This window comes from Brassica napus, chromosome C9 (genome assembly GCF_020379485.1).
Source record: "Brassica napus cultivar Da-Ae chromosome C9, Da-Ae, whole genome shotgun sequence".
NCBI classification, from domain to species: domain Eukaryota; kingdom Viridiplantae; phylum Streptophyta; class Magnoliopsida; order Brassicales; family Brassicaceae; genus Brassica; species Brassica napus.
Window position 1 is genome coordinate 21,222,506 of NC_063452.1, and position 25,767 is coordinate 21,248,272.

The 25,767-nt window shown below is 34.2% G+C and overlaps 3 protein-coding genes and 1 non-coding gene across 4 annotated transcripts; 2 read left to right on the top strand and 2 right to left on the bottom strand.

Annotated features, from left to right (window-relative positions):
* Positions 1-3,084: 3,084 nt before the first annotated feature.
* Positions 3,085-3,191, bottom strand: LOC125593673. Its single transcript, XR_007329573.1, has one exon. It is a non-coding gene; the product is annotated as a small nucleolar RNA R71 (small nucleolar RNA).
* Positions 3,192-15,524: 12,333 nt separating this feature from the next.
* LOC125592530 lies at positions 15,525-17,351 on the bottom strand. Its single transcript, XM_048767749.1, has 4 exons — positions 16,876-17,351; positions 16,226-16,784; positions 16,029-16,156; positions 15,525-15,720 (listed from the first exon to the last, which is right to left on the bottom strand). Exons 1-4 carry the CDS (start codon positions 17,349-17,351, stop codon positions 15,525-15,527), a joined length of 1,359 nt encoding a protein of 452 aa, XP_048623706.1.
* A 1,296-nt stretch (positions 17,352-18,647) lies between these two features.
* Positions 18,648-20,118, top strand: LOC125592531 (putative F-box/FBD/LRR-repeat protein At5g44950). The gene is made up of 2 exons (XM_048767750.1): positions 18,648-19,888; positions 20,038-20,118. Exons 1-2 carry the CDS (start codon positions 19,211-19,213, stop codon positions 20,116-20,118), a joined length of 759 nt encoding a protein of 252 aa, XP_048623707.1. The 5' UTR covers positions 18,648-19,210.
* A 2,327-nt stretch (positions 20,119-22,445) lies between these two features.
* On the top strand, positions 22,446-25,318 carry LOC106366684 (cysteine-rich receptor-like protein kinase 41). Its single transcript, XM_013806345.3, has 7 exons — positions 22,446-23,356; positions 23,479-23,625; positions 23,721-23,857; positions 23,939-24,149; positions 24,221-24,464; positions 24,544-24,694; positions 24,799-25,318. The coding sequence occupies exons 1-7, from the start codon at positions 22,537-22,539 to the stop codon at positions 25,096-25,098; spliced, it is 2,010 nt and encodes a 669-aa protein (XP_013661799.2). The 5' UTR covers positions 22,446-22,536; the 3' UTR covers positions 25,099-25,318.
* The last annotated feature ends 449 nt before the right edge of the window (positions 25,319-25,767 follow it).

Below are 25,767 nucleotides of genomic sequence, written 5' to 3' on the forward strand. Positions count from 1 at the left end.
AGAAAATGAAAATATAGACCTTTTTAATTTGAATTTTTAAAATTTTTGAAATCCACATTCAAAACTCCACTTCTTAGCTCTAAATCTATATTTGTTAACACTAGAGTATAAATATATATTTACCCCTTAATAAAACTTATTTTAGTCATTTTCCTATTTGATGACTATTTTGTGAAAATAAACTAAAAAGCTATCCAAGGGAATTTTTATTTGAAAAAAAAAAGAGAAATACCCTAGGAATAGGATAACAACAAAATATTTCACAAAAAGCACATACGAATAAAAATAACTAAAATAGGTTTTATTAAAGAGGTAGTTGAAAATTTTGCCCCTACTCTATAAATAATTTTAACAAAATAAATTAAATAAAATTTTTATTTTTGAACAAAACAATTTGAATTTTTTTCAAATCTTTTTTTACATCTGGTTTTTCTTAAAAAAAGTGTAGGAAGAAATTTTTGTATATGTCTAGAATTTGAGTCTAGGAAGACTTTCATGAATGTGTATGAAACTTTTGTGAAGCTGAGTATAAGAAGATCTTCATGAATAAATACATCTTCCAAAAGTTATGAAGATATGCATGCATATACATGTATAACTAGGTGATAGGCGCGGAATTAAATATCTAAAATAGTGGAATGTTTGCAATTGAAAATCAATTATGTATTTTCAATTTTTTCTTTTTCTCTACGTATCAAAACATGTTTCAAAATTAATAAAGTATAGACATGACACAAAATATTAAATAATATTTTTTGTTGTTTTTATTTTAGTAATTCGATGGTGGTAATTGTTTAAAATTTGAGTTTGCTTTTTCGTTTACCTCATCATAATTGATTTTACATATATAAAAACATAATATAATTTTACATTCAATTTTATCTAACCAATTTTATAGGTTTTTAAACCTATGTTAAGCCCGACACTTACAGTGGATTCTCTAATCGATGTAACATCGAGAACATGGAATTCACAGACTATTCGGACTCTGGTGGATCCGAACGATGTGAAAATTATTGAAAATATACCTTTAAGTCGAATTCAGACAGCACATCAGGATGGATGGCATTTTACAAATAATGGGAGATATACAGTTAAATCTAGATATCAAGTAGAACAAGTGTATCCGGATAGAGAAAGAACACTACCAGAGTGATATATGGTGTTTTATACATCTTGTATATATGCTTTTAAATTGGTTTTCAAGTCTTTATCGAGTCTTTCTAGTCCTTTTGGAGTCATTACAGGTCTGAAGTTGCATTGGATGAGAGATGAACCAGCTGGAACAAAAGAGGCAGAAAACAATGCAATTTGGTGGTTTTCACGCAGAACAGTCAGATAGCGGAGCAACCCGAGTGACTGTTCCGAGTGAGTGTTCCAGCGGCAGAGATTTTTAAGGAAACTACAATCATTACGGGATTTGCCCTAATTATCCCTATTTTCTCTCCCAGCCGCCTGTGGCTTTGATATATCATATTTTCTGTTTCTCTTTATCATCCTACGCTAGTTTACAGAGAGGAACCAGACCCGAAAACTCCATTGTTGGATTTGCTTATTGTAAAGGGAGAAGGATCTCTACACTCTTGAGAAGAATCCTGAACCCTATCTCTTTTATTTTATTAATTCAACATGTTTTCTTCATCTATTATCTCTGTGTTCTCTGTAGCTATGGCTGAGTAGTCAGCTTGCTTAGTCTAGGGTGTTAGGGTGTTAGATCCGTGAGCTTGACATAAATAAGTTATAAATCGATTGTCTTCATTCACTGTTGTTCTTAAGGCTTGCATCAAGTTAACCACTTAGTGCCTGATTCTGGGTTTAATCTATTCATCAAAAGTGTTATAGGTTGCTAGACATAACTTGAATGAGCATTGCATCCCTAACCAGCGAAAGTAGATGTTAGGGTGTTTTGTGAACATATCGGACTTGACCTCTATTGCTTGCTGTCGCATCTTGATCCAAACGAGAGTTTAGGTATCAAGATCGATCAGCATAGGGAGCAGTACCACGACAGTGGACTGTTCTACTTGAGTGATCCGAGTTCTAGACTTGCTCTTAATTAAACTTGAATAATTGTTTGGCTCACACTTGCTTAACACCCGATCAAACCACCCTAGGCTAGCATTTTAGTTATCTGAATACTTTAATTAATCTTGTTACTTGTTTCTCACGAAACCCTCAAATCTTTAAACCCCCATATTGTTTTAGCTTGATATTGATCCCATAAAGATAAAGTGTAATAGTTGGTCTCTGTGGATTCGATCCTAAAGTGCTACATCGACATACCATTCGATTGTGGTAGTGTGCACATTAGGTTAATTGGTGTGCGTATACACGTAATATCAATTTGGCGCCGTTGCCGGGGACCATCTTTTTACCTTTATTTTTCGGTTATTTATTTAGTCTAAGACCTCTAACGTGCTCTATCCTTTTTGTTGCAGCTAATTTTTCAGGTGCATTACCAGTAGACATACTCGGAGAAACGCACAAGGAGAGTTAGTTACATTTACCAACCAGGAGCTAGCAAGGTTAGAAAGAACAAATCGTCAACAGCCAAGGCAAACCGACACCACTATGGGTGATCACGCCAATCAGGATGATCTCACTGCGGCTATGGCACCCATGAAGCAGCAGATGCAACAAATGCAGCAGACCATCCAAGCTCAGCAGGATGCTGCTGAACAGGCTGCTCTCGCGCGGCAGGAACAACAAGCGCAAACTGTTCCAATCGGGCAGAGAAACATTCCTTGCAACATCCCTCCTACGCGCTCTGCCATTGTTCCTCCACTCTGCACCAGGCAGGACTTCGAGATCAAGCCTGCTTTGATCAGTCTAGTACAGAGAAAGGTGTTCTCTGGTCTCTCTACAGAAATTCCAATGGAGCATATTGAGAGCTTCGAAAAAGTCTGTAGTTTAACTCGCGTGAATGGTGTTCCACCAGACTACATCACGTGCATGTTATTCCCATTCTCTCTTGATGGAAAAGCTGCACGGTGGTTGAACTCTCTCCCTACCGGCTCTCTCACTTCATGGGAACATGTCCGATCAGCGTTCCTCAGCCATTTCTACTCTAAGGCGAGAACAACTGCATTGAGGAACAAGATCACCTCCTTCAGACAGCTCACTGATGAGCCTTTCTGCGACACATGGGAGCGCTTCAATGACTATCGCAGAGAATGTCCTCACCATGGATTTGATGATGATTACCTCCTGGACATTTTCTATGATGGAGTGGACTGGAAATACCAAGGTGCTCTAAACTCTGCGAGCAATGGAGACTTCATGACTCAAACCACTGATGGAGCGTTGAAGCTGATTGAGAACATGGCTGCTAGCTCAGCTAATAAGAAAGAGGAGAGTGATTGCTCCAAGAAAGGGAACAGTTCTGACACCCAGAAAATAGATGAGCTGACTGCCAAGGTTGATCAGCTACTGAAAAACAACCAAGGGCACGTCTTCAACATGGAGCAAGCTACGGCCGAGCATATTTAGAACCAGAACAAGCGACAACCGCAGAGCAATCAGCAAGCTGTTTCAACTAACGGGAACAGTCAACCAGATGAGTTGATGGGTCTGGGTATGATGATGCAACAGCTGTTGCAGGGTCAGCAGGTTCAGGCCAAGGCGTTGAATCAGGTAACCACGGAAATAGACACCAAGATGGGCAACATGTTCACTGAGCTGAATAACAAGTATGCCAATCTTGCGATCCATATAAGAAAGATCGATGTTCAGCTTGCTCAAACAGTTGAGAGTGTCAAGAGGCAACAAGAGACGCTCCCTGAAAGAACTGATAAAAATCCTAGGACTGAGCACTGTAATGCAATAGAGCAGCCGTTCGCTGAGATTGCTCCAGGCGCAGAAGAGAGAGCAGAGCAGTCTGCTAGCTCTGGAGTGACTGCTCCTAGCGAACCTGCTGAGACTCCACCATCTCGAGTCTATGTTCCCAAGGTTCCCTATCCAATTCCACCTAGACATCTGATGGATCCCATTAGTGAAGAGCAGCTGATAGGTTTTAACAAGATGGTGAGAAGGCTTCCTAAAGAACTTGCATTTGAAGATGCTCTGCAGATTCGTCCATTGCTCAAGTTTTTTAGAAACTGTAGAGAGACTCAAGAGGAGATCAAGGTCCTATATGCCAAAGCTCTGTCTACACCAGCACTGAAGGTATTGCCTAAGGTTGATGATCCTGGAAAGTTTGTTTTCCCATGTTCCATCGCAGGAACAACCTTCAAGGATGCTCTTTGTGACTCTGGTTCTTGTGTGAATCTCGTCTCAAAGGCTATTGTAGAGGATTTGGGTATTGCTGATGTTGAGCGCTCTCACCTGACCCTGACCTTTGCAAACTCTCCTAGAGCAGTCCCATATGGAACCATCCGCAGCCTTCATGTTCAAGTAGGGGAATGCATTGTTCCTGCTGAGTTTCAAGTTGTTGAGATGAACAAGGATCATGAGATGCCTTTGATATTTGGAAGGACATTCATGGCTACTGTTGGAGCAACCATCGATATGCCCAACAAGAGAGTCTGCTTCTCCAACATCAACAAGAAAGTTTTCTACAAGGCTGTACCCACCAGATCTTCCTCATCACACGCCTCTCGCATCTCAGTGTTTGATGTAGAAAAGCTGAAGGTTGTTCCAGAGAAGGAGCATGGTGATAAGGGTGAGAGCAGGCTGTTACCTGATGAAGATCCTAACACTGATCCTACTAAATTCAGAGAGAATTCAAGGGTGAAACAGAAAGTTCAGAAGAAAAGGGTCAAGGGTGATCCTATGATGACTTTGATACCTCGCTTGTGTGATGAGAAATCCATTGAGTATGAGGTAAAGTGCAAGGGTACCTTTAAACCTTTCTCTAAAGTCAAAGTAATGCTCACACATGAGCTGAAAGAGAAAGGAGAAGCTGCTGTGAAAGGGTTGCTGAGCAGAGTTTTGAAGTTGAACATGTCTGATTGTGGAGCTTGTTTTGGAACAAGTCCTCCTGCTCAACCCGACTGATCCCAGTCACCAAGTCAAGCTAGAGACTTAAACCAAGCGCTTGGTGGGAGGCAACCCACTGGTACGTGTAAATATAACTTGGTTTTGTTTTTGTTTACTTATTTTCGTTTTAGTTTATTGAGTCTCAGGTCAAAAAGCAAAAAAAAATCCGAGATATTTCAAAAATTCTGGGTTGCAGAAACGGAACAACCTACCCCCTGAAAAGAGCGGTTGTTCCAGGCGATCATCTAACGATAGAACACCCAGAATTTTCATGGAGCGCCTGCTCCACTCAGGTAAGTATCTCAACCCAAAAAAAAAAAAAAAAAAATTTGTTCTTGTTTTCTCCTTCTCTCTGATTTATTTTCACACCAGGGACGTTGTGAAGTAAGTCTGGGGGAGGGTTTTCGTTGTTTACTAACTCGTTTCTTTCTTTTGTTTTTCTTTTGGGTCAATTTGAATCAGTTTTTATTGAGTCAGTCAAAACTTTGTGGAAATTAGGACCTTATTTTGTGTTGATCACTGACCACCTTGTGCTTTAGTTATCATTCAGTGACCTTAGCAGTGGCGAAAGACACACATGTGGACCTGGAACACCCTGACATATCTCACTTGATTCTCCAGAAGTTCTCAGCCGATCAGGTTACACTGGGTAGACTTAACTCCACCTTACTTGAACCTAATCTTAACTGAAATTCTTCTTGTTATGGGCATTAGATCAGAGAAACGAGAACACACTCAGGACTTCTTATCCTTTTTATCCATCTTGCTGATCCTGAGTGGCTAGCTCATCTTTAGCTAGTTCTCACCCTGCACCTTAGCCTTTATTCCACCTTCATGCATTTGTTTTTCAGTGTCATATGTGCAGATATGTGCAAAAAGGTCGGAGGGGAAAGGATCAACGCAGCCTCCTACTTGTTACTGCTCCAGAAATTATGGCAGAAAGGAGAACAAGCAGATTAAGGGAGCAACCGCTCCATAACCAATGAACTGCGCAAGAGCAGGGGTGGAGAACCAGGATGGTTGCGAAATCAGAACCACCAGTGGCACTCAGAACCATCATGTATGACCTCCTTCTTTGTCACATCACCATATCAGTCTTCAAAAAAAAAAAAAAAAAAAAAAACCAAAATAAGGTGATGGAGAAGGGGATGAGATCAAAGAAACATGAGCCACTGGAAAGATCGAGCAAAGGAGTGGGTACCAAAAGGAAAGTGGAACGCAGAACAATCAGTTGCATGTTCCGTCATCAGAACAGTCGCACCAGATAGAGCAAAAACGAGTAGAGGCTGTGGACATCAATGGATCTATCATCTCTTGTCATTTTGTGTGATATCCTGCATCCTCTTCAATGAAATGGTAGCCCCTAAACACTTTTAACTCCACCATTAAATAGCCTGTTCCACACCTAGACCGTCTACCCTGAATGATGCCTGTGATGAGAAGCTCACGCTACTCTTAAATGAATGTAGGGAGTTCTGTCTCGATAGTGTTGCATTTTCAGGTTTGAGATGAAGAGTATGGAGCCGATTTTTGAACAGCAGTCAGTGGGGTTCCGGTAAGGGTGTGTTGTCCTAGTTTTACTGCTTGTATGGTTCAGAGATTCGTGGTTAAAGTATGGTTGCTGAGAATAGGAGAGTTCCCACACTTTCAAACCTTTCTCCCTATTCTTGATACTTGACATTGTTTGAGGAAAAACAAGGATCTAAGTCTGGGGGAATTGATATATGGTGTTTTATACATCTTGTATATATGCTTTTAAATTGGTTTTCAAGTCTTTATCGAGTCTTTCTAGTCCTTTTGGAGTCATTACAGGTCTGAAGTTGCATTGGATGAGAGATGGACCAGCTGGAACAAAAGAGGCAGAAAACAATGCAATTTGGTGGTTTTCACGCAGAACAGTCAGATAGCGGAGCAACCCGAGTGACTGTTCCGAGTGAGTGTTCCAGCGGCAGAGATTTTTAAGGAAACTACAATCATTACGGGATTTGCCCTAATTATCCCTATTTTCTCTCCCAGCCGCCTGTGGCTTTGATATATCATATTTTATGTTTCTCTTTATCATCCTACGCTAGTTTACAGAGAGGAACCAGACCCGAAAACTCCATTGTTGGATTTGCTTATTGTAAAGGGAGAAGGATCTCTACACTCTTGAGAAGAATCCTGAACCCTATCTCTTTTATTTTATTGCTTCAGCATGTTTTCTTCATCTGTTATCTCTGTGTTCTCTGTAGCTATGGCTGAGTAGTCAGCTTGCTTAGTCTAGGGTGTTAGGGTGTTAGATCTGTGAGCTTGACATAAATAAGTTATAAATCGATTGTCTTCATTCACTGTTGTTCTTAAGGCTTGCATCAAGTTAACCACTTAGTGCCTGATTCTAGGTTTAATCTATTCACCAAAAGTGTTATAGGTTGCTAGACATAACTTGAATGAACATTGCATCCCTAACCAGCGAACTTGATCCAAACGAGAGTTTAGGTATCAAGATCGATCAGCATAGAGAGCAGTACCACAACAGTGGACTTTTCTACTTGAGTGATCCGAGTTCTAGACTTGCTCTTAATTAAACTTGAATAATTGTTTGGCTCACACTTGCTTAACACCCGATCAAACCACCCTAGGCTAGCATTTTAGTTATCTGAATACTTTAATTAATCTTGTTACTTGTTTCTCACGAAACCCTCAAATCTTTAAACCCCCATAATGTTTTTGCTTGATATTGATCCCATAAAGATAAAGTGTAATAGTTGGTCTCTGTGGATTCGATCCTAAAGTGCTACATCGACATACCATTCGATTGTGGTAGTGTGCACATTAGGTTAATTGGTGTGCGTATACACGTAATATCACAGAGTATGGTCCTTCGGTTTCGTCGCTGAAAGCATACTTCTGGAAAGTGCGATGCCCACCTAAGATAAAAAAATTCTTTGGGAGATGATATCAGGTTGCATAGCAGTTAAGAAAAAAACTACGGTCAAGAGGAATTCAATGGGACACAACTTGTGCACGATGTGGAGCACCTGAGGAATCTACATATCATGTGTTTTTTGAATGTCCACCGGCAGTTCAGGTTTGGGCACTTTTACGAATTCCATCGAATCCATATACTTTTCCCCTTCAATCACTTTTTGCAAATATAGATCATTTATTTTGGAAGGTTTCTCCGAAAATGGAAGATCATCAATTTTCATAGATCCTATGGTATATATGGAAAGGAAGAAACAATAAGATCTTTAGCAATCTGGATATTGACCCGCGAGATACCCTCAAATTGGCAGAAACGGAGTCGGTACTTTGGGATGAGGCGCAAATTTCTCTTACATAGAGAACAGACCAGGCCCGATCTGTATTGAACGCGAAAGTACCAACTATTCCTGGTAGATGGTGTTTTACAGACGGATCATGGAAAGATCAAGAAATTTATTCGGGACAAGGGTGATATAGTACTTTGGAAGATTTTGATGGTTTAATGGGAACGAGATATACAAGAGCGAGTCTATCACCACTTCATTCGTAGACAGAGGCTCTCATTTGGGAAATGGAATGCATGAGGAACCTTAGACAGCTTACTATTACATTTGTAACTGATTGTTCTCAGTTGGTGAAGATGGTTTCTGAAACCGAAGAATGACCGGCATTTGCAAGTTATTTGGAATATATAAAGTTTATGAGAAGAAGTTTCAACAGTTTAGAGCTCATCCATATACCACAGACGCAAAATTCAAGGGCGGATAGTCTAGTATGCAGTGCATGAAAGCAATTGTTGTTTGCTGTCCAAATGGATACAGAGCTACCAGTTTGGTTTACAAAGTCTGTATGAGTTTGTTATGTTGCCGGAAAAAACAAAAACAAAAAAACCTATGTTAAGCCCAAAAAGAATTCAAATGGGCTAACTAAACACATAACCTTCTCCTTCAGATCTTAAATAGAGAAAATCAAAATCACTCTCTCTCGGAAAAATGAAGAAAAAGAGAAAAATAGGACTATGCAACCAAATTTTGCTTAAACTATTTTCTAACATTATATATACAAATATGTATACAATTTGCTAGAACCCTGTTGCTTCATCTTTTTTTTCCAATCTTCATTTCCATAAAAATAATTACGTTTTTTTAATACATTATATGATCAAAAATCAAAAGAAAGAGTTTAATGGTTATTTCTTTTCATATTCGAATTTAATGATATATAATAAAGAATTGAGTGGTCATTTAATGTCACTCTTTAAATAATCATAATAAGGTCACTCGAATTAATAATAAATATTTGAGGAGTACTCTAACTTGACATGTAAGCATGCTCCTCAATGTTGTCATTTAACCAATTCTTGAGGGTTAATATATAAGGGATTTTGTGTTCATTTTTCATTTTGTGTACAACAAAGGAAGCACATAAATTAAAATCAATACCTTTTGTTTATTTACAATCATATTTTTAGTAAATAAATAAAAACAATCATTTTTTTTTGATGAAAACAATCATTATATAATCAAATTTTAGTGATATTGACATATATATATATATATATATATAGTATAATTTAATATTGATACTTATTGTTAAGACTTCCTAGTCATATCATTTTATTAACATTTGTATATTTGATGTAATAAAAATTTAAACAATTTATCACAAAATTTTTGTGTCAGATTTTTCACTATAAATTTTAAAATTAAAATATTCAGATCTCAATAACTTTTCAATGCAGATTTTGAAACTAAAATATTTATGTATTTTTATAAGGTATATCATTTAATTTAAATAATATTAGCATATATATATATAATATGAATATTTATTAAACGAGATTTCATATTCATACAATTTATGATCATTTGTATCTTGCTTGAACAAAAAAGTTAAACCATTGATCACAAAATTTTCAATGTGAGACTTTTTATTTTTTTTAATAATATAAAATTAGACAAAAAGGAATGAGGATACAAAAAATGTTATCAAATATGTATCTATCATAATCATTAATTATCATATATATGTTAATCATATTCAGTAATTTTGTAGCTTTTATTTAAGGAAAAAATGAAAAATATTCTTGTGTACACAAGTAATTAATTTGATAGTTAGTTTAATAAAAGTATAATCTATATTTAGATGGACCAAATTATTTTTCTAACAATTCTAAGAATCATTCTAGTGATGAAATGTAGCTAACAAAACATGTTGTAATGCTTCTCAATTAATATATAAGGGATATCTTCATAGATTTAAGAATTTTTTTATAAATGTGAATTTAAATATATCATCTCCTATATATTAAAAGAAAAACATTACAACATTTGAAGTAGCCATGTGTTATCTATCACCACAATGATTCTTAGAATCTCAAGAGAAATAGGTTGGTCCATCTAAATATATAATAAGCTTTTTATTAAACTAACCATAAATTAATTATTAATTTTTTTCATTCTTTCCATAAATAAAAGCTACGAAATTACTTAATGTGGCTAAAATAGATATGATAATTAATTATTTTAAATAATAAAGTTTTGATAAATATTAATATTAAATATATATATATATATATATATATTAATATCGTTTAAATTAACTATATACCATATAAAATACATAAATATTTTAATTTTGATTTTTTTGAACAATTCTTTTGATAAAAGCTTTGAACAAATATTGTCAACTTAATCGTTAAATTTTAAACTTTTCACTGATTTTTTTTTTAAATTATAAATTACAAAAACTATTAAACATCACACAATGAAAAATTTTGTTATCAGTGATTCAAAGTTTTTGTTATAAAAAAGATACAAGTGTTCGAAAAATAATATGACTAAAAAAATATTTAATAAATATAAATATAAATATTAAAAATATACTATATGTATCTATGTTAATATTATTTAAATTTTATTATAAACCATATAAAATAAAAATGTCTGTTTGGATTAATAAAATTTATTTATATGTTCGCATCAATTTGATAATATACATAATAGTTACTGAATTTTTAATATTTAATATATATTTATTATTTTATAATATGTAAAATAAAATATACTACGTAAAAATAATTTATATATAATGTTTATTCCGCGCAAGGCGTGGATCTTAACCAAGTTTATATATTAAAAGAGAAATATTACAACATTGTAGTTATGACACGTGTTATCAATAGAATGCTTCTCAAAATCCCTAGAAAAATATGTTGGTCCATTAAATATATATTATAGTTTTCATTAAACTATTCATAAAATTAATTAACAATGTACAATTAATATTTTATTCTTGGGCTTTTTGCAAATATGACTCAAAACTTGAAGTCAAACACAAAACTAACCCCTTTTTTTGGAACTTTGACTTGCCTCTTTCACCCCCAAAGTTCAGATTACTCACAAAAATGCCATCATTTTTTTTTTTTTGAAAATGCATATTTTACTCTATCACCCACATCTTCCTCAAGTATTCACAATATTGCCATTGCCATCAATACACCAACCACCATGAACAACCAATTTGAAGCTCTTAATGCACCTAAAATTCGATTTACACTCTTTCTTTCTAAATTCTTATGAACCAAAAATAACATCTCTTTACTTTCTCTCCATGATTTTATTCCGAGATTCTGGTCAAAACTTGCTTATCTTGGACGTCTTCCATGTAAGTCGTCGGACGGACGACTTCCGTGTAAGTCGTCTAGAAAAAAATAATTTTTTTGTTTTATTTTTCAATTGCAAAACTAACCTGAGACGACTTACATGGAAGTCGTCTAGGTATAACAAAATATTATTTTTTTAATTTTCTACTGGACGACTTACATGTAAGTCGTCCAGGAAAAGTCAAATTTCTGACACAATCCGGTCAAATGCAAAACTAACCCATTTTCCCTAGATGTCTTACGTGGAAGTCGTCTCAAATTTTTGTTTTAACAAACAAATATGGACGACTTCCATGTAAGTAGTCTAGGTTAAAAATCAATTGCAAAACAAACCTAAATGGACGACTTCCTAGAAGTCTACCAGACGACCTCCGTGGAAGTCGTCTGCGCCAATGTTTAATAAACTTTCATTTTCTCTAAAACTATAAAGACTTTTTAATTTTTTTTTTGTTAATTCATGTATATTAGTCAATATTGGGGCTACTGAATAAAATTTATAACTTAATTGGTGATATTATAAGGTTACCAACATTCATGCTTAGTAAAGTTTGTAGTTTTTGTAAATTTGTTAAGTAAATTTAAGATATGTTTATTTAATTTTCAAAAGTGTTAAGTAACTTCAAGAATATCAAGTAACATGGTTTAATGTGTCTTCTCAGATTATAAGATATACTTTTTACCTATGTATCTAATGAAAGTGTTCTAGCTTTGAACTTATGTAATGTTTTATCTTTTGTGAATTTGACTAAGTTTTCTTGAGAATTCTTCTCCTTTAGTTGTAATAAATTTGATTATTTTTTTGTGTTATTGTGTTTTGCTATTGAAGTTGTATTTTGTGTTATTGTGTTTTGCTATTGAATTTGTATCAATAACTTCAATTATGTCAAGTAATTTTGGCAAGATAATGTCGTGGAAAATGAACATATTTACCAAACTTTTTCATTAATATATCTTCAAATTTACAAAAAAAGTCACAGCTAAAGGAGTACACATGCAAATCACAAAACAGACCACAAACAAAACTATCATAGATCATTTCTCTACAAAGACAAGCTTAGACTCCACTTGATATGGAAGAAGACCCCGTCAGAAAACTTCCTGGAAGTCGTCTGGAAGACTTCTTCGAAGTCGTCTGGAAGACTTCTTCGAAGTCGTCTGGAAGACTTCTTCGAAGTCGTCTGGAAGACTTCTTCGAAGTCGTCTGGAAGACTTCCTGGAAATCTTCTAGTGCATTATATTTTATAAGACTTCCGAGAAGACTTCCCACATGTCTTCTAAAGTCTGATCCAGATCTGAAAAACATGTATATCAAACCCAGATCTGTAAAACCTTCATATCATATCAAAAAACATTCAAATGACTTAAAAACAGAGAAAATGAGTAGAAAATTAAATAGACATACTTTTATAGAACACACAAAGTTCATATCCAAGTGGAAGATGAGAACCATATGGTTAAAACCTGCAACAAAAAATAGATTAGTGAGAAAGACATGAGACAAAAGTGAAAAATTCATATAAAGTTTAGTGTTTTCAAGTCAAAAAGATTAGAATAGGTTTGAAGAGTTTTAGTTTGGGAAAAAATATGAATTTTATGTAACAGGAGGTTACCAAATGAAGAAAAATCAACATAAGAACTTACCAAAACGCTCAGATCTATTATTAAAGGGAAACATGAGAGAAGACTCCGTCATAAGACTTCGTAGAAGTCGTCTGGAAGTATTCTAGCCCAGAAGTCTTCCAGATCTGAAAAACCTGCATCTCCAAAAAAGTTCAAATGGCTTAAAAACATAGAAAATGAGTGGAATATTAGATAGATCTACTTTTATAAAACACACAAAAATACATATCTAAAATTAATAAATCTACCTTTAAATGAGTGGAAGATGAGAACCATGTGATGAAAAATCTGCAAAACATGATAAACTAGTGAGAAAGACATGAGACAAAAATAATAAATTGATATAAAGTTTGTTGTTTATAAGTTCAAAAAGATTAGAGAGAGGTTGAAGAGTTTTAGAATGAGGAACGTACCATTTTTGTTGCAACCATTTGAGAGGAGGAGAGAATATGTAAATTTTTTTTTTATATATGGAGAGAAAAAAATTCCAATAAGGTTAAATATTTTCGATCAGAAGACTTACTAGACGACTTACTTGTAAGTCGCCCAGAAGACTTTAATATTTTTAGCGCGAAACGAAAATATTTTTAGCGGAAAACTAAAATATTTTTAGCGGGAGTTAGAAGACTTTCCAGACGACTTACATGTTAGTCGTCTAGACCCTAAACATAACCCTAAACTAAATTAACTAACTAAACAATTCATAAAATCAAATTAAACTTTAAAAGTGTTTACTTTACACAGAAATAATCACATGTAGATAAAAATTTAATTTTTCAAAAAAACATTTAAGCTTTCCAAAATCTAACCCTAAAAATACATACAATACTACAACATATGTTGCCAAAGCCTAGACCAAAGAATATCATGATTCACCACTTTCACTCATCTATGCTTAAAATAATTCAATTTTATTATATCTTAATTTATATCACTTAAAACTGTTTATAATTACATGATTTTAATTTTTCGCTTATCAAAATATTTTTTACAAAATTTATAAATTATTTTTAAGATCAACTATACCAGCCGACTTCTGTGGACGTCGTCCAGAAGACTTAACAGAATCTCAGAAGACTTAGCGGAGATATATTCGTAAAAATGAGTTCTCTTTTGTTTGGTCACAAGGGGGTTGCTTTAATTTCACAAGGCTTTTGAGTTACTTTTGCATTTGATTCAAGTTTGGGTATACTTTTGCAATCAAAATCAAGTTTTGAGTCATATTTGGTAAATCCCCCTTTATTCTTTCCTTAAATACAAGCTATATAATTACCTAATATGATTATAGTATATATATATATATATATATATATATATATATATATATGTATATATATGACAATTAAATATTTTAATAATAAATATTTAATTACAATTTGTGTATCCTCCATCATTTATGTTGAAAATTATATTATTAACATACAATAAACAATCTTATTAACCATATAATAAAAATTTACATTTTTCAAATATGTTATAATTTTAATTTTAAAAATGACTATAAATTACTAAAACTATTAAAAGTCCTAGATTAAAAAATTTGTGATCAAGGGTTTAAAATTTTATTATAAAAATATATATGATTGTAAAACCATATGAGAAAAAATTGCATGTTAATTGATATTCAAAATATTAAAGTATATAGCATATAAAACACACAAATATTTTAATTTAAAAATTTTCATTGAACAATTTGAGAATAAAAAATTTGAATATCGAAATTTGCAGTGAATATTTACGAACGGTTATAAATTATTAAAACTATTAAAACTTCCACATTAAAAAATATGTTATCACTGGTTTACAATTTTTTTTTATAAAAGATACATATAATCGCAAAAGCATATGATTAATGAGTCTCATTTAATATATATCCTTATTAAAATATTATATATATATATATATATTAATATCATTTAAATTTATTTACATCTATAGAAAATATATAAAAGTGATTGTTTAGATTTGCTTACCATAAAATGATTATAGCTAAACAAAAGTGATTGCTTTGACGTGTTTGCACCAATTTAATTATATACATAATAGTTAATTGTCACTCAATTATTTAATATATATTTATTATTTTGTTAGTTTTATAATATGTAAAAACGTAAAATAAGTGATAATACGTAAAAATAATTTTTATATACAATACTCATCTCTTAAACTAGTTAATGTATTTTTTTTTTTGATTAAATATCAAATTTATTGATCAAAATTGCTTATTTACAAGTAGGTGGATATGTACTCTATTCAACTAGGAATAAATAAAAGAATGAAACGAACACCCTTCCCATAGTTAAGTAACTTCAAGCCATCTTCTCATCATCCCCTCCAGCAGATGATCCTTGGTGTAGCGAAGAGATGATATCCAATTCCTAATCTGCTTATCGATGATTCGAGTGAGCTTCTCCGTCATGACCCACACACCACCATGCCTCCATGAGTTCTGTTCTTTCCAGACAGAGTAGAGGACTGTCTGAAACACCATCCTCCTAAGCACATGATTCAGTCAACTTCGATCAGGTTGAAAGAGTGAAGCTACGGTATCATTCCAATCAAGAGTAATGGCGCTTCCCATCAACTTCCCTGCAATGTTCAGCCAGGCCGTGAAAGAGAAAGGACATGTAAAAAACAGGTGATATCTAGTTTCATTCTTCTCTCCACAAAGCATACAACATTGCTCTATGCCCCAGTTCTTCATTCTATCTCCCGTGGATAACCGATCTCTGAATGCGAACCAAACCATAAAGGCATGTCGAGATACAGCCTGAGAAAACCAGGAGATTTTCCTCCAACTTACCTCACTTCTTTTATCACGCAAATAATTCCAGGTCTTAACGGAAGAGAAGTTAGCTTTGAAGTCATCATTATCAGCTCGCAAGAGTACAATGTCCTCTCCATAATGTTGACAAGGCACCGGGCACACAGCTAGTTTTGCAGAGATTTCGAGAATCGCCTATGTCCTCTACTACAGATCTTCCAACCTGATTCACATACCACATCAGAGATAGTAGCAGAACGAGGAACCCCCAAGTAGCCTATGCCAATCTCCCCTGTTTCATCCAAAATCCTTCCTGTACCCAGCCAGTTGTCAAGCCAAAAGAAGGTGGATCTCCCATTATTAATTTCATACCTAAAAAAGTCGAATGCGAAGGACTGCAACTTTAGTAACTTTCTCCAAACCCATGAGCCAAGAGATCCTTCACGCTCGTCCCAGTAGGAACCATGTTTTAGCAAATACTCCTTAGTCCATGCCACCCAAAAGGACCCTGTTTGAGTAAAGAGTAGCCAAATCAGCCTCAGCGCAAATACACGGGAAGTATCCCTAAGCCATCGTAGACCCAACCCTCCGTCTTCTTTAGGATAGCAAACATCTTCCCAAGCAACTTTTGCTTTATGCGTAACGATTGGCGACCCAGACCAGAGGAAAGCACTGCACATGCTCTCGATGGTATCAAGACAGCCTTTGGGTAATAGAAACGCGGAGCTCCAGAAATTAACAGTACTGGTGATAACCGTTTTGATGAGCTGTAGACGTCCTGCAAAGGATAAAGCTCTGTGTGTCCACGACAAATGTTTTTTGCAAAGTTGATCAATTAATGGCTCATAGTCGGTTTTACTCCAGACCTTAGAAGTCAAAGGCATACCTAGATAGCGTATAGGCAAGGTATCTACCTTTAGACCTTTCGCACTCGCAGCATGAATAAGCAAGTGGCTGTTCAGACCAGCAGCAAAAAATTGATGACTTGGACGCATTGATCTGAAGACCTGACATACCAGCGAAATGATCCATCACTGTCAACACTCCATTCAGCGATTCTTCAGTTTCATCAGTAAAAACCAGTATGTTGGCAAAGCTAAGATGAGAAAGCCCTACTTTCTCATATTTAGGATGAAAACCAAACTTTCCATCAGCTGCAGCCTGATTCAACATGTTGGACAGAGCATTATTCACAATGACATATATATAGGGAGAGAGCAAGGAGCCCTGTCTAATACCCCACACACTGGTGAAAAAACCCTGCAAGTTCCTCATTAATGGCCACAAAGAAGGAGGCTGTGGAGATGCAGAGATAGATCCATCGTATAAACTGGCTGCACAGACCCATTGCATGAAGTACATCAGTGATAAAACTCCATTTGACAGTATCAGAAGCTTTAGAAATATCAAGTTTTATTGTGTTTCGATCTGAGATAAGTGGCTTATGATAGCTGTAAACCAACTCCGTCGCGAATAAAACGTTCTCTAGCAGCAACCGGCCCTTGACAAACGCGCTTTGGTTTGGCTCATTAGCTGAAGGAGAAAATCTTTGAGTCTATTCGCCAATAACTTAGAGATCACGTTATACATGAGGTTGCAGCAAGTGGTCGTTCTTCCTGTTCGGCTTATTGTAGTTAATGTATATTTAGGAAAACTTCTGTGAATATTTATGGATATCTTACTGAATTAGAATAAATGAATATTTAATAAGATATCATTAAATATGTATATAATCTTCTTAAAGTTTTCGGAGGGTCTTTATAAATTTGATATAGAAATTTTATAAGGATATTATAAATATTTAAAAGCGTTTTCTAAATTTTTGAGAGATGTTATATATTGAGTAATATTTTCTTATATATGCATATAAATAAAATTGAGGAAGATGACATACATATTTAAGAAGTTCTTAAATATACATGCATGTTACAAGAAGGTGTACCTAATTTTTTATAAGAATTTTGTTTTTAAAAGATAATTTTTTGTGAGGAAACTTTTTTTGAAAAGAATAAATTTTTGAAATTGTTTTTTTTTTTGAAAAATATATTTATAAAAAAATAAAAAAATTGACTTTAAAAATAATCGTTAAAACATTATTTCAATTTTATTATTTTGAATTTTTAATATTTATTTATACATATTTAATAAATCATTAATTAAAATTATAAATGAGGATACAACTATCATTTAACCTTTTAGTAAAATCTATTCTGGTTACTTTGACTTTTGAGTGTTATTTTGGAAACAAAAACCAAAAAGGTCTATTTAGGAGATTTGTTTTAAAAAAATTAAAATTGGTAAAATGAAAATGATTAATAACAAAATATTACTTACTGTGAATATAAAAAATAATAAAAAATATTACCATATAAATAATTATTTTTATTTATAAAGTACGCATAGTTTAAATATATTTTGGAAACTATGATAAGTGCATAAATTTATGCAATTCAAAACTTATTAAATAAACATTTATAACTAAAATTTTAAAATAAAAAATAAAAATGTAATGTTATAAATATATAATACTTATAACTTTAGAATTTTAAAATTAATTGTTGTCAAAAAGTTATAAATTTAATTAACTTTGCTATAGGTTTTATGGTAAAAAATATTTATTAAAACATTATGAAATTAATTTACCTAATCAAAACTCCAAAGTTTGATTTGTAGAGAATATCATTTGTAAGATCTTCGTTCATGCGTTTCATAGAATGGTAGATGTAATTTTCATGTATGTAAAATAATTAATTTGTTTCAAAAAGATGAAAGTAGTCCTAAGAAAAACTCATAATTAGGGATTGCGTTGAAAATCTGGTATTCCTAAAAAATAATGAATCTAATTTATCACAATTTAGATTAAAATCTACGTAAGAATCTACAAACAAGCTTTTGTCTAGGTCAAACATACTTGCGAGACCGTCGATAACCCGAGAATTCGGATTCGAAAAACTAAAATCAAAGACATCTGCTATAACCCTAGAATTTGGTTGCGTCTTTTGATGGGTTAGGATAGAATCAGTGCACTGCCGGATCCTTTGATAACTGAGATACTCTTATGGCTTCCAACCAGGGATTCTGTTAAGACAAGCGTTTTATCGACCCAATGGAGAAACCTATGGCTTGATGTTCCAGGGCTAGACATTAAATTCCTTTTTAGCAATGCTAAAACAATCACTAGCTTCATTGAAAGATTTTTGGAATTTAACCGCGATGCACGTATGCGAAAGTTCAAGATAACGTATGACACGTCCAAGGGTCATGATCCCTTTGGAATCAGAGAGTGGATCGCCACAGCTATAAGTCGAGGAGCTCAGCATTTAGATGTGGTTGACACATTTCTTAGGTATATGTCTTTCAAAGAGTTCATGCCTCTGGACATTTATAAGAGCAAGACATTGGTGTCTTTAAAGCTTGTAGAAGTAAGGATGTCTAATCCCGACTTTGTTGTTTCTCTACCTTGTCTGAAGAACATGCATCTTGAAAAAATTATGTACAGTGGTGAGGATCCTTCGTTCATGGAGAAGCTCATCTCAGGCTGTCCCGTTCTTGAAGATCTAACAGTGTTCAGGTCGTCTGATGATAACGTACTGGTTCTTCGTGTGACATCTAAGAGTCTTAAGAGGTTTAGAGTATGGTCTGACCGCTGGAGTAGAAGCAATAGTAGGGAGTTTGCGCTGGAGATTGATGCTTCGGGGCTCAAATATATGAAGTTAGGAGATCAACAGTCTAAAAGAATAGTGGTGAAGAATCTAAGATCTTTGTTTATGATCGACATTGATTCCATATTCAATGGTGGAAGTAACACTAATTTGGAAATGAAGAAAGATACTACCCGTGATTTTCTCAATGGTATTTCTCGCGTAAGGCATATGATCGTCCCTCAGCTTACTCTGGAGGTATGCACATCTACTCTTGATGCATATATAAAAATTAGTTCTTCGGATTATTCTTACACTGACCAAAACTTAGTTTAGTTCTTTATGGGCAGCTGACAAAAAAAAAAAGTTGTGACCTTAAACCGTTATTTTTTTGGTTCTTCCGGCAGGTTCTTTATCGTTACCTGGGATCCAATATTCCCATGTTTAGCAACTTATATCGTTTAGAAGTGTCTTGCATTGCCCGCTAATTAGAACACATGTTACCCGATTTTCTTGAGAGTTTCCCGAATCTAAAACACCTCACACTGGTAATTCTAGTTCAAACTTCTGATTTTGGCTTACAAATTGTGGAAGTGCACCTAATTTGTCCTTGTCTTTTTGGCAGTGCGTAGTGTATTTGCCCTTCTCTTTTTGGCAGTGCATAATGTATTTGAACAATCTAAACGTGGAAAAACATGAAGGTTCAATTGTGCCTCAGTGCTTACTATCCACCCTCGAGTGTGTTGAGATTAGAGAATTTACAGGAGAAGAAACTAGGACGAAAAAGAAAATAATGAAACAGAAAAAAGGAACCTTTGATCCTTTGATGAATGTAGCTAGGTATATTCTTGAGAATTCATTAGTCCTCAATCATTTTGATTCTCTCTCCTGTAACCAACCAAATCTCGGATATCGCCAAGGAGCTTCTTACAATCAGAAAAGGGTCTAGCAGATGCAATATCTTCATGGGTTTATTGCACTCTGAATCCGATACACCTTTTCTACAACTTATATGCTAATTAGACCTTTCCCAGTACTTACTTGTTATCCAAAATAATATTGCATTTTCTCATACTCGTGATTTTTTTCTCTGTTAATTGTTTTGATTGGAGTAAGAATTGACTTATCCAAATCTGAGAACAATCTTTCTTTTTTTGACTATGTGATCTGTTGGTCAACTATCCATGTGCTTTGAACTGTTGGTATGTGAGTTGCCAAAACGATAATTCTTCCTTGTTAAGTTCTTAGCTAGCTTCTTCTTCGTGTATGTAAGCTTGATGGTTTCTTTTCTTTCTGCAATTTCTAAAGATATGTCTAACTTCTCCACAAACATTTTATTTGTGATCATTGTTGGATTTCATTTCTTTATAGTAGCATAATGCTTCTTAATGATCATCCTTATTGCAATAGTTTCGCCATCTTGGCTTTCTTCTTTCACCCACAAAATCCTTAAAGTTTTGGTTGGTTCCTCGACTCTTGTGAATTTGTTTATTAAACCTTTGATAGAATGCTCCCAATGAACTGTGATTCTATGTCTTCAAACCTCCTTTCTTGCATTTTAATGCGTTTAACAACTCTTGTAAACCTGGTTATTGTAACTCCTTCTTTTGATCAATTACACCAATATATGGACCACTTTTGACACCCAACATATCATCTTCATATGATTTCATCTCATTGTTTAGTTCAGTAATTCTTCTCATGAATTCTTTATTGTTTCTTTCTTTGATTGCTTTGGAGCAATGTTTTTAAAACCGGACCGGATACCGACTCGGTAAAACTACTGGTTAAGTAATTGGACCGGTTCAACCGGTCGAACCGGATTTTCTATTTAAAAATAATTAAATAAATTTAAATAATCATATATTTACACTATATATACCTAAAATGTAGTTCTACATGTAATATGTTCTATGTTTTCTTTTATTAATTAGATAATAAACAATAACCATAAGTTTAGTTATATATACAAGTGAATACTATATCAACTAAAATTGATTTAAAAAAACAAATGAATGACCGTTTAAATTACATATTTATTTATTTTTACAACTAAAAGTCTTAAATTTTATGAATATAGCAAAATGAGAATAAGATATGAGAGTCAAAAAGAGATTTTTTAAACTTTTTTTCTTAAAAAATACAATCAAGAGAAAACTAATTAAATAGTAAAAATTAAACATTAATTATGAAATATTATATTTTAATAACAATTGAAAATACATTAATTATATGTTGATTTCTGTAGAGCCGAGTTTTGAAGTTGAACCGGGTAACCGATTTTTAGCCGGTTTCACCGGTTTTTTTCAAATCCCGATTTTAAACCGAACCGGACTCGGTTTTTTTAACGAGTCCCAGTCGGACCGGTTCAACCGGCCGGTCCGGTTTGGTTTTCAAAACCTTGCTTTGGAGTCAATACTGTTCTCCTTGGCCTAATCATGTATGTCTTCTACATAAATCATTATACGGACAATCACCTCGGACCTGGTTTGATAAGTTTAGCACATATCTTCTTGAGTTTGGATTCATGTGTAGTGTTATATAAAGGTTTATGGTTTAGATTTCAGATTGAATTCAGGCCTAGTTCTATCTTGATGACTTTCAGTATGCAGTACCAATTGCCCAATTTGATCTAACTTAAAATAAATAAATAAATGAAATTCATAAATATATTTCAAAGTCAAATTATTGATGGGAATCTTTATATGTAGACTAATTTATAAATAAATGAAATTCAAAAATATAACCTACTTTGACACAATCAACGACACGTCACCGTTTAATTTAAAAGATTTTTTCGAAGACTTGGGTTTTCAATTATTTAACTTTTTAGTCAGAGACTTGCGTTTCATTTGATTCGTTAAAACACATTGAGAAAACTAAAACATTCAGAATCCACTTTTGTCATGGCAGGTTCTTGTTCTTCTAATCGACCACAAGACCTGTTCATCTCCTTCTTCTTCTTCTTCTTTTTGTTCTTACCATTTCTCAGCTTCGCACAAGAACCTGTCGTCAACGTAAACGGTTCTGTCTGGGACTTCCCTTCACATTCTTCATCTTCATCCCCACAAAGCACCTTCTCCAAAAACCTGAACAGTCTTGTCGCCTCAATCCCTTTGCTCCATGCCAACACCTACAACTTCTACAACCTCTCGGTCGGAGACATCTCGGATCAAGATCGAGTAGAAGCCATCGGAGTCTGCAACAGAGTAGTCACATCAGTAGATTGTCGTTCCTGCGTCTTCCAAGCCGCACTAAATCTAACCTCCTCTTCACAACTTAGAGAAGGTTACTGGAGGTCCACGAATTGTATGTTTCGCTACTCGGACAATCCCATTTTCGGAATACTCGAAACGAATCCTGTGTTCGAGGCACTAAACCCGAACAAATCAACGGGTGATAGGGACGAGTTCATTCGGCTACAGAGCGATTTACTGAACCGTATCAGAAAACGTGCTGCAGCAGGTGGATCTAAGAGGAAGTATGTTCAAGGAAGTGGTCCTGGTCCTAACTCCTCGACACTCTTTGGTGCCGTGATGTGCACGCCGGATTTGTCTGAGAAAGATTGTAACGACTGTCTCATCTTTGGTTTCGCAAACGCTACAAGAGGGAGATCAGGGCTCAGATGGTTTTGTCCCAGCTGTAGTTTTCAGATACAGACCAACTTGAGATTCTTCCATCTGGAGAGTGAGTATGAGCCTGATCCACCATCGGACCAAGAACCAGGTAAAACAGATTACCCTGTTTTCCTTACAAAAATCATGAGCACTCTGAATAACTACTTGCATATTAACAATATCTGTAATCATAAATTTTGTGATTTCCAATTAGTTTCCTGTTTCTGGCAGGTCTTTTACATAACTGGTCGCAAGGAGTAGACAAAACCGTTATTATACTCGCCACTGTTGGCTCTGTTGTTGGTTTTTCCATATTCGTTATCTTCCTTTACTTCATATTGAAAAGGAAGCAAAGAAAGGAAAAACAAAGACATGAAGGTGAAACTTTTTAGTCAAAAAATCAAATCTTCAGCTCAAAGCTATTTTCTTGTGAGTTTTCACCTTTTTTTTAAGGTTTGCTGCTTTTGGATCAGGAAAAGAAGATGTTGTAGAGAATCAGATTATAGATGAAAACGTATTGCGACTCGACTTTGATACCATCCGATTAGCAACTGATGACTTCTCTCCTGGCAATCAGCTTGGAGAAGGTGGCTTTGGTGTAGTTTACAAGGTGATTAGATTGATTGTTTCTTATGTGATCATCTTTATATTACATTTGCTTATGATTTGTTTCCGTCTTAATGATCATTAGGGTGTTCTTGATTCTGGAGAAGAGATAGCCGTGAAAAGATTGTCAATGAAATCAGGACAAGGAGACAATGAGTTCATAAACGAAGTCTCGTTAGTTGCCAAACTTCATCATCGAAATCTTGTTAGGCTTATAGGTTTCTGCCTTGAGGGGCAAGAAAGGCTACTCATATATGACTTATTCAAGAACACAAGCCTTGACCATTTCATATTTGGTACATGTTGATATAATCTATATCTCTACTTGTTACATATAGTGACTAATCCAAATTGTTTTATTTCTCAGATAATGATAGGAGAATGGTATTAGAGTGGGAAACACGTTATAAGATAATCGCAGGTGTTGCTCGAGGTCTTCTTTACCTCCATGAAGATTCTCGTTTCAAAGTTATTCACAGAGATCTTAAAGCGAGCAATGTTCTATTGGACGACGCAATGTATCCAAAAATATCGGATTTTGGAATGGCTAAGTTGTTTGATACAGACCAACCATGTCAGACTAGGTTTACAAGCAGAGTGGCAGGAACCTAGTAAGCTGCCTCGGAATAAAACCATTCAACTTCTATCAGTTCTATAAGAAAATTAATGAATTTTATATTGTTGCTGCAGTGGTTATATGGCTCCAGAATACGCGATGAATGGGAAATTCTCAGTGAAAACCGACGTGTTTAGCTTCGGTGTACTAGTTCTTGAGATCGTTACAGGCAAGAGAAATAATTGGTCTCCTGAAGATAAAAGCTCATTGTTCCTCCTTAGCTATGTAAGTGGATGAAAACAGAGTTTTCTGACTCTAAGAGTGAATTTGAGATTCTAGTTCTAAACTCTAACTTATTAGAACTCTTATTTTGGTTAATATTTGAATAGGTATGGAAAAACTGGAGAGAAGGGAGAGTGTTAAACATTGTGGATCCAAGTCTGATTCAGACAAGAGGTCTAAGTGACGAGATCATGAAATGCATTCACATTGGTTTGTTGTGTGTTCAGGAGAAGGCAGAGAGTAGACCAACAATGGCTTCTGTTGTGTTAATGCTCAATGCAAGTTCTTTTACTTTACTGAGACCCTCACAACCTGGTTTCTACCCAGGAGATGGAGAATCAACAAGTAGTTCTCCACCGACGATGACTTTGAATAGTGTTACAATCACAAAGGTAGACCCTCGTTAATTAGTATGTAAAGACAAAAACTAAGAAAGTCAACTTCGGAAAAGTATTCTTGATATCAATTGCTGACCAAAAGATTTGTTTAAGCTTGTGGTCTCAATTGGTAATCGCTGTCTGCCTTTGTGGTGAAGATTCAAATCCTTGCTTTGACCGCATAACTCGTGTAATTGTTTCATTGACTCTAACACATATATAAATGCTCTCATTTATGTTAGTACAATCACATTCACATGTTTACGTTATCTTATTTTTAATCCTTTTTCTTATTTCACAATCTTCTTTTCTTCATTCAAATATACTTTTAAAATGGCATTTTTTTTTTTTAAAATAGACAACTACAAAATTTTAGATTTTAAAAAGCAGCATAAATTTTATTGTTATAAGAGATTCTCAAAGTAAAAAATTAGAACCCTAATATACTTTTATCAGCTCTTCCTAACCTTTGAGTGTGTGATTTTTAAAATCTGAATTTGTATTGTTGTTTTTAAATAGAAAGTGTTCGCGGTATTTTATGTCATCTATCTATACTATTATTTGAAAAGTGAATTTGTTTATTTGTCATGTTCTCCATGATTTTAGGCTAAGTCATAGTTTTAACAAATAATTTTAATTAGATTGATAAAAGTTTTGATATATTTAATGAATAATTATATAATTCATTATTAATTACAA

Bases quoted from the DNA above. Each gene is read 5' to 3' on its own strand.
- LOC125592531 (XM_048767750.1), top strand. From the start codon at position 19,211: ATGCGAAAGTTCAAGATAACGTATGACACGTCCAAGGGTCATGATCCC. The intron at 19,889-20,037 runs GTATGCACATCT...TTCTTCCGGCAG, and splicing joins TCCCTCAGCTTACTCTGGAG to GTTCTTTATCGTTACCTGGG.
- LOC125592530 (XM_048767749.1), bottom strand. From the start codon at position 17,351: ATGTACTTCATGCAATGGGTCTGTGCAGCCAGTTTATACGATGGATCT. The intron at 16,785-16,875 runs GTATGCCTTTGA...GTGGACACACAG, and splicing joins CTTGCCTATACGCTATCTAG to AGCTTTATCCTTTGCAGGAC. The intron at 16,157-16,225 runs GTATGTGAATCA...CTGCAAAACTAG, and splicing joins CTGCTACTATCTCTGATGTG to CTGTGTGCCCGGTGCCTTGT.
- LOC106366684 (XM_013806345.3), top strand. From the start codon at position 22,537: ATGGCAGGTTCTTGTTCTTCTAATCGACCACAAGACCTGTTCATCTCC. The intron at 24,465-24,543 runs GTAAGCTGCCTC...TTGTTGCTGCAG, and splicing joins AGCAGAGTGGCAGGAACCTA to TGGTTATATGGCTCCAGAAT. The intron at 24,695-24,798 runs GTAAGTGGATGA...ATATTTGAATAG, and splicing joins CATTGTTCCTCCTTAGCTAT to GTATGGAAAAACTGGAGAGA.